Raw genomic sequence first — 9,188 nt, 5'->3', positions numbered from 1 at the left:
AAGATGTAGTTATCTTTGGTTTCACATTTTTTTGATCCATTGAGACCTCACAACATCTGCAGAAGCCTGGACCTACAGGACCTCCTTGAAATTGGGGGAAAGAAAGAGAGGGTTGCCTCCTCCTGATTGTGCACGAACTATGTGGAATGAATCTGAATGTCGTTTTCTGTAGCAAACTGCTCCAAGAGCAACCTTCAGTAGTATTCCTGCAGTTATTCCTGTCAGAGCTACCTGTAGTCTCAATGATTTCCCACTCATGTGGTCTTGCTTTAAAAGTTATCTAGTGGAAAAGTTAAATTTCCACATTAAAAAAAAAAAAAAAATCGAATTTGAACAGTACAAGCATTTTGCCACAGATCTACTGGTTAATCCTGGCCTCATCTACTATGACTGATCCCTGCATCAGTGCTTGGGCAGTGCACACATCCTTCAAGATCTGGGCCCCTGGAGTGAAGAAAAAAGGATTTCAGGATGCAGGTATGGCTGTGTTAGCAGACAAGAGCATAACAAGGTCACTTGGCATAGGAGATCCTCGCTTTAGCTGTTTTGGAAATAACGTTCAATGTTCCTCTGATATTTACTATTGTCCTTTCTGCTATGCCACTTCTTACTCACTTTGAAAAATCTTTATATTCTGGTGGCATCTTCTACCACCTTGTATCCTTTTCAGGGCCTCCTTTTTAGCCTGTGATGGTTTTAATACATTTTTCTCCCTTGACTTGTCTTGAATTGATTTTCCTTTCTCTGTAGTTTCTCCACCTCATTTCATCCTGCTTTCCTTTCTCTTTACATCAACTGAAAGTTTATAGGTTCTTCCCATAAAGGATGACATTCTTTGGAAGAAAAAAAAAAAAAATCATCACTTCCCTGACCTTAGCCATTGTTATCATCACCATCATAGCTTGCATTTATAATGTTTATGTAGCCATAATGCTAAAGTTTTTGTCTTGGGGTATGTGTGCATCTGGAAAGTGTGACTTTTCTGTCTTACTGGTTCTGCAACAAAAAAAGGAACAGGTTGCCCCAAGAGGTGGTATATGACCCATCCCTGGAATCATTCAACGCCAGGTTGGATGGGGCTCTGAGCAACCTGATCTAGTTGAAGATGCCTCTGCTCATTGCAGAAGGATTGGACTGGATGACCTTTAAATGTCTCTTCCTACCCAAACTATTCTATGATTTTATGAAAAAGAAAAACTCCACCTATTGTCAGTGTTGCAGGTCCAAATCTGAGTGAAACTCCATGAAATTTTTCTTGTCATCTGGAATTATAGATGACAGTAGCATGGGTGTAAATTTGGCTCAGTGATTTGGTGGAAGGAAGGAAATATGTAACAGAGGAAGGATGAGTCCAAGCCTCTCCTCTTTCTAGTACTTGTTCCCTAGCCATAAGGCCATGTGTATCAGAAACAGGATACAGGACACCTTTTTAGTTCCCACAGTCTCAAGTAAGCTGCAGTGGAAGCAACTGCTTGTAGAGACAACTGAGAAGGGTCGGAAAAGGTTTTTCATTGTGCAATTTCTATTTCCCTCTGGGGACCAGCGGGCATAAGCAGTGTTGTCTGTTTAGCAGCTAGGAAGTGTATTAAGTATATTGTATTGTGTGCTTATCCTGAATCATGGACACCTTGTGTCGTATAAGCAAATAGAAGGCATTTGTTTTAAATATCAAATTTATTCATGAATTCAATAGTAAAATACCAGATATTAGGACCCCAAAATGAAACAAGTATCTTGAGAGACATATGATACAAAAATTATCAGTTACAACAAATAGTTTACAAATTCCCAACAAAGGCAGAGTTAACAGGTTTCCCACCAGCTAATGTGACAAAGACACTTTCAGCTGGAACTCCTTTTGAGGCATAAACATTTAAGATTGATAACAGCATGATGCTTCATTTATCTTGCAGCATAAGAAACTCCTATTGCCAGTGATGTTGACTTTTATAAGATACAGGCTGATCGTTTCTATCTCTATGGAGATTCATTCTGCTTTGAAATACTGAGCATCTTTATATATATCCCCTCCAACTCCACTCAACCACACAATGGTCAGTGCTTCTCCTGGGTAGTTTCACCCTAAGTGGTGTACTAGTAGGGATCACTGACACATGTCTTCTTCCAATTTTCCCCACTTAACAGGTGCAGGATTTTACCCACTGCCTGTCTCAGATGTTACAACAGGGTTTGCTTCTTCTGAGGTCCCCTGACAGTCTGTAGCCTGTTGGTAACTGTTTTCTTGTGTGGATGGATGAGAATTCAAATCCGCTGCAGGGTTTGAGTCTTGGACAGCTGTTTGCTGCTGCTGTAGTTGCCCCACAGATAATTCATATGGTGGTGGCTGTTCCTGCTCATTGGTTTCACTGATGAACTCTGCGCTGCTTTCAGTATATGGCGGTGGAGGGACATTGATAACTTCTTGCTGTTTTAGTGTGGACGCAACTAGCAGTGGGGAGGTGTGTTTTTCAGGATCTGTGCTGTCTTCATAGGAGGGGGGATAGAAGTCAGGCCTGAAAAAAAGCAAACCAAAAATTAACACACCATGACAAAGTGTGATTTATCTCAGTGAGCTTGGTTATATTCTTTGTCTGTTGTACTTCTAAATTTTAGATGAGGCTTAAACTGTAAATGGAAAACTAAGTAGGTGTAGATCAATTAAATATATTCATTTAAACCAGCTGGCTTACTGGGATCATTGCCCATGTCTTTCTGAATAATATTTTATGAAAACAAAGCATTCTAAAAAGAAGAGCATTCCTATTCATGGCATACAAACATTCATGGCTGTGAATATTTCTACAAATGCCCAAGAAAAATATGATTTTTAAGAAGAAAGAGATAACTGTCCAAAGTAGGTTAGTCCGAAGTAGGTTAGTGACTTATTTATTATTACAATAATAATTGTTTTTCCACAGTTTTAAAATATGTTTTGCAAGTTTCTGCTTATCTAACCAAAATTTGCTGAATGCTGTTTTTATAGTGTTTTTAGAGCACACATTGTTAGTGTTTCTCAGGTGATTTCCACAACAGCCCAGGAAAAGTAGTTTGTATCCACCGATGCTGTTAAAGACTTTTGTCAGGCCTAGTGACAATAAGTTTAAGAAACTCTCTCTCTCAAGGCATCAGACTTTGCTCAACAGTAGTGGGGACAATTACACAAGAAAACTTCAGCAGGGACCATATTGGGAGATGAAGCTCCCTGCACACCTCAATGATAACAAGTAATATGAGCTCATATCCCACAGCAGCACATCTGGAGTTGTCTGTTGAGATGGAACTAATGATGCTGCTCCAAGAGCTCCAAGCAGCTGGTGTAGCTGCGCCTGCTCCCTCCATGCATGGCTTTGTGCAACCTGCCACATTTCCTGCAGTGTCCCTTACCTTATGTATTTTTTTTTTTTTTTTCACAAATTGTTGTTTGCACATTGCTGCTTCCTCTAGAAAATCAAGTTCTCTCCACAGAAATATAGTAAAGTGGCTGAATAATTTTTGATTTGTAAAAACCTTATATTGCTTCTTTTTTCTCACAGTATGTTTACAAAACAGCATCCCTCCCTCCAAATTCATCACCAGCAGTCTGCAACACATACCTGTCTACGGTGCTGACATGTAGCTCTCTACAGCTGGAATTTTGAATGAAGATGCTGCTGAGGCCTCTGTATTTCAAGATTTCATGGAAAGTGCTCCAGAAAATGCCAGTCACAAGTAGAAAGAACCCCAAAGCTAGCAGGCAATAAAATACCAGCTCGTTATTTCCACATCTGCATGTGGGCAAACTTGTGGAAACGCAAAGGACTCCCAGACAAATAGTGGAGAAACCGAGTAAGAGCACAAAAAGGCGAATAAAGGTAAAAACACCTTTTGGCATCTTTCCCAGCAGACACAGCATTTGGTTCCCGTCTGCTCTTTGTTGGCTGTCTCAGCTGTGCTTCTCATCTACATGCAGTGGTATTTTATATACTTCAGGATCAACTGGCCTTTGGACAATTAAGAGAAGCCGGCAGTTTTAAGTTACTCATTAACACTTTGAGATACTCATAATATCTTCTGAGATTAATTTGTAATCTTAAACCTATTTTATGGAAGGAAACAGAAACTTCCTGCACCATTCCTTTGCCACTGTAATCTCTGGAGTGCATACTGAACTGATGCATTTGTTGTATGCTACAATTTCCAATGGTTTACACACATTGTTAGTTTATTAATGACTCCTGTATTTGTTTATCTTAAAAAAAAAAACCCAAACAAACCAAAAAACAACAACAAACAACACAACAACTGTTCATAACTCCCTGTTAAAAGTTAGAAGGGAAAATATACTTCTTTCTTAATCACACGTTTTCATCTTTCTTTGGATTTTGGTTTCCTTCTGTCTTTAACACATTATTCAACTGCCTTGATATTTTTAATAGTCTTTTGAAAAAGGTAAAATTTCTACCTTTCAATGTGATATAATCAGTGAATTTATTATATAAAGTGAAAAAAAATCAAGATTGCATAATGACAAAAAAGGACATAGACTTACAAGAAATCTCCTTTGTTTGAACGTTCAATTGTACTCTGATTCCTTTACTGTTATTCACTTCTCTCTTCCAGCAATTTTTATTGACTGTTTTTCAAAAGGGTCAGTATTCAAAGTTATGCAGAAACACCTATACTAATTTTTCCAAATATACTTAGACATCTGAAATTCAGAGATGCTTGTTACCAACAGATTTTAGGCCTAAATATTGCTAACTCCAATACAAGACGTAGAATTAGCCTATGGATTTTCTCTTAGAGATTACACCCACTACTTCTCTCCAGGGTGTGGCAAAATTCATGACCACAACTTGACTTCTCTATAAATGTTACCTTATTTGGAATGTTACTTATTATGTTCCTGAATATTTTCAACAATAGAGTAATTAACCAGACCTTGCTTAGGTTTGTTGTAAAACCACCACTGCACACAGTGAGTAAATCAGGACATGGGACCATTCAAAAAAAATGTCTCAGGCTCAAACCTTTATTGCACTGAGTTTATTACAGGAATTGTTGGGTGATATTCAATGAGGTGGGTTACATATGGGTAACAACAAATGATTATGAGAATTTTCTGCCATGGCCTACAAGAAGGTTTCTTCCTACCTACTGTGGACTCTATTTCACTGCAGTATGGGGAAGCTGTAGGACTTTTGTAGTCAATACCATAAAACTTTCTAATATATTGCTTGGGTCTAGATGCTGTAGGTCATTTACACAAACCCTGAAAGAGGGATTCACATTTGTTGGGATGAGGAAGGCTCCAGCTCTTCCTACTGTGGACCTTCCCTGAAGCTCTGGAGGGAGAAAGCTCTTCACAGGCACTTTCAATAGGGCCCTTGAGCCTTGTGTCTTCAACTTAGAGCAGACAGTTTTGATTTCCGACTGGCCAGGAGTCCTGAAAGTACTGGGTTTCCTGCCTTACCCTGTCCTGTGCTGTACCTGTGTGAGCTGCACCACATTATATCTCACAGAAGTATAGCTCATATGATGTTTCATGGCTGCTCAACCAGAACTGTATTTTTCTGCTCTGTGTTTATCCAAAGGTGGCAGAAGTTAATTTACAACAAATCAGAGTATTTATAAGGAAACAGCAGCTGGTACAAAGCTGCCACACATTCTGATCAAGCATAGTTATGTCAAGTTCCCACCACCATTACCGTTTCTTCAGTTCCCAAAGGATCTGCCATACTTACTTTTGTTTTCAGAATGTCAACATCAAGAATAAATCTCATTAAACAATATAATCATTAGACAGAATTTTTCTAAGGTGGGCCACTCTTATATCATAGCCAAAGTGAAAACAGAGCAAGACCAGCTGCTGCCCTTCCTAAGGAAGGCATTCAGGTAAGGAGTGATTTGGCCTAGTCTTCATTTCAGAGGAAAACCCTGCCAAACTTGATATAGTCCTTTTCTCTCAGCACTTGGCTACAGCCACCTACACAGCACCAAGGAAGTGTGGCACCACTTCATGTGCAGGTAAGAGAGCAAGTCAGTGCCAGCTAATCTGTGGCTGGTGTGATGAACCAGGTGATACAAGCCAGGTGCTTCTCACTCTGCAATGCCTTTTCACAATTCCTTCAGGTGGTACTTCCTGTAAGCCACCTTTTCCTTTACCAAAAGCCAGCTATGTATTTATTCTGGTCTGGGTCTTCGAAACTCACATTCACATGTAGTTTCCTTTATTATATTTACCCTGTTCAGTTATGACAAGAAGGAAATCACCTTACCAGTGTCTTATCAGGCTGTCAATAGACTTATGATTCTTTGACACGAGGACATCACAGACTGATATTTCAGGGTCATTATACAGCATAGCAATTCACAAACATATTTAAATATACCAAGTCTCCAGATGCCTTGGATGCACAAAACTGTTGTACACTTTCCACTTAGATGTCTTGAACCCTTGATCACAGCCTATACGATGGCAAATGTCTCCTCCTTATGTTTCCATGTGATGTAGCTGGGGAGACAGGTAATAATTATGCACTGATTTCTATGGCATGTGCTACCTCCTTACAAAAAAGCTGCTAAGAGTTTTGGGAAACACATTGTCTTTCCTGCTCATGGAGGACTTCAAAACTGCTGACCTGCTAGACATGCTTTCATCTGCCCTTAAAAATCTTTATCAGCCATGCAAAACACTGTGCTGACCTCCCATCGTGCAGAGCTACAGCTAAAAAAACTGTCACTGGGTCTTGAGCCCTGTGTCTTCTCTCATTGCTGAAATAATAATTTGATTGATGCCTACACTGAACATGCACTTCCAAGCTGGATCTGTCCCCTGTCACCACATGAATGAAATGTTGCAGCACCCTCCCCAGGCTGCAGGCAGGTAACTTTAACACGTTCCTGGGCTACCACCATTTTTGCCTGGGAAAGGGCAAATTAATTGTCTTCCACCTCACTGTGAAACAGTTTGCAGAGAGCCTCAGACCACTGCAGCACCAACATCATGGAGTGCTTCCCCAGCATCTGAGCTGCTGCAGGTGAGTCTGGTGTGGGTGCAGGCAGCAAGGAATTATTTCTCAGTGTGACCAGTTTTACTGCACCCTTCACAGAGGAGGTTGAGGGGGGACAAACCAATGAAACATCGTGTTGAGCTAATGCTGAAAGTAAGACCACTGCATCATTCAACATTTTAGCAGGGTGTAGATACACAGAGGAGCTGAACATGTTTATTTGTCTAGTGAGTTCAGCACTGTGTGATACTGTGCTCTATGTTATTTCTTATGGACTAATAAAAAAAAAATATATATCTTGAGATTTTAACTAAGAATGCACCTTACCTGCATGCCAAATTAATTTTCTGATCTTTATGTTAAGAAAAAAACTCCTCTGTATGTTCATCTGAAACTTGCACATGCATATTTTGTAATGAGCTATAAAATTTTTATCTTTGTGGCGCAGAAGTTTACAGTCAATCTTGTTCACAGTGAGCTCTCCTGTACTGTGTTTTCTTCTTAGACAAATGGGAGTGTATGCTGTGTATTGGTACTTTTAATGGATTTTAGTTCTTTTATAAGGAAGACTGTATAGAGAAGATGAATTCTACTCTTGTCATCACACAGTAAAAGCATGACTCCGTGCAATGCCTATACTGCTCTGAAACTTGATGCAGGTGTGACAAGTTATTTTTCCATGTGCTCTCAGTTCACACAACTGCACTGTAGGCAGGCTGTGGGCTGCTTTCATGGGAATGCCTACCAGTCACTAAACCCCCATGGTGTGAGCTTGCACATTTGCTGGAAAATATGTTCCAGCAGCCTTTTAGGATGAGCCAGGATGGACATATAGAGGTATGTGTGATAGATCCATATCTATTTTCAATCATACATACAGACATTAACATGGGAGGGAAACGGGCATACATAGATTATAACTACTGCTCTCTGAGAGGGGATATAATCTCAGTTTTCCCCTGTCTTGTCAAGATAAAGCAGCACAGAAGAATATCAGTGTCTGACAGGTATCGGGCTAGATTTAACAAAGGATTTACATGTCTAAACACTAGGTGTTTTCATCTATAATCCTAACATAACAAGCCTAGGAAGCTGACATTGACCACCTGTGTGCCCTGTGCAGTCCATAAAGGAGTTGAGCACCTCAGACTGGGACCCAGGGTGGTCCCCAAGGGGTGTCTGGGAGCTCCCAGAAGAGACAGAGGGAGACTGTATATCTCTTATTGAGCAGGACTCCTAGACATGAAGCTACACCAAAGCTATGCTGGGGTCTGAGTACCACTCAGAGGTCGCTGCCCGGGTGCTTAACCCAGGTCTGATGGATATTAAAACATGCAGCTCACACCTCCCTATACTGCTTAATAAGGTTCAAGCTGCAAAATACAGCAAAAATTCAGCTGCAAAAGCAGCTGATGAGCACAGCAAACAGATCCCTTTCCTTAAGAGAGCTGCTCGACTGAAGAAAGCATCAACTGGAGCAAATTCCCACTATCATGAGCTGCCACTTAGCACATGTTCAGGCACAGGTTTGTCCTGGGAACCAGGTACCCAGGAATCACAGTAACCTGTTAGTTTATCCACTGGTTTCACAAAACTCATGTCTTTAAAGGAGGTGGTCCATTTGTGGCAGAAGAAAGCAGTGACCAGGAAGGTAAAGCCGTGTGTTGGGGCTGTGAGTTCATGCAGGGAAGATGAGAGTGGAGGCTGTGGGCATGAGGCGAGTGGGGCACAGCAGGACCCCTCAGACCTATGGCAGAGTTGGTGTTGCTGAGTGTCTGCTCACCAGCAACAGCTGCTCTTCCAGAAAACTGTAAGTACGTGACAGAAGCACAGTAAAATAAACTGTTTAAATAGGTATGTAATTTACATCTGTCTTGTCTAATATGAAGTCCACCAGCTCATCTCCCCGTTAGTGAAGGACGGCCTCCCAGGGCACCTTTGCCTCATGCTCCATTATTTCAAATATTCATGAATGCTCTTCCTGCAATTTATTTTTGACATAGGCTAACAGATCCAACTGAATTTATAGTAATGTTCTTTCTGTAAAATTTGCACTTTTTCCCAATCTGTTAAATATAATTTACAAAATAAGTTTTCTTACTTCTGGGGTTTTTTGATGTTTCAGATCTTTCAGACTGCCCTCACACATAAATACTGAGTTATTCATGACTGCTATCTGAAGTTCAGGTAATTACT

At 40.4% G+C, this 9,188-nt stretch overlaps 1 protein-coding gene across 1 annotated transcript; it reads right to left on the bottom strand.

Annotated features, from left to right (window-relative positions):
- Positions 1-1,894: 1,894 nt before the first annotated feature.
- On the bottom strand, positions 1,895-4,292 carry TMEM252 (transmembrane protein 252). Its single transcript, XM_009974313.3, has 2 exons — positions 3,594-4,292; positions 1,895-2,513 (listed from the first exon to the last, which is right to left on the bottom strand). The coding sequence occupies exons 1-2, from the start codon at positions 3,890-3,892 to the stop codon at positions 2,156-2,158; spliced, it is 657 nt and encodes a 218-aa protein (XP_009972615.3). The 5' UTR covers positions 3,893-4,292; the 3' UTR covers positions 1,895-2,155.
- Between the last annotated feature and the right edge of the window lie 4,896 nt (positions 4,293-9,188).

Source organism: Tyto alba, unplaced genomic scaffold (genome assembly GCF_018691265.1).
Source record: "Tyto alba isolate M040663 unplaced genomic scaffold, T.alba_DEE_v4.0 Super-Scaffold_42, whole genome shotgun sequence".
Lineage (NCBI taxonomy): Eukaryota > Metazoa > Chordata > Aves > Strigiformes > Tytonidae > Tyto > Tyto alba.
This window is presented reverse-complemented; position numbering and strand designations above follow the sequence as displayed.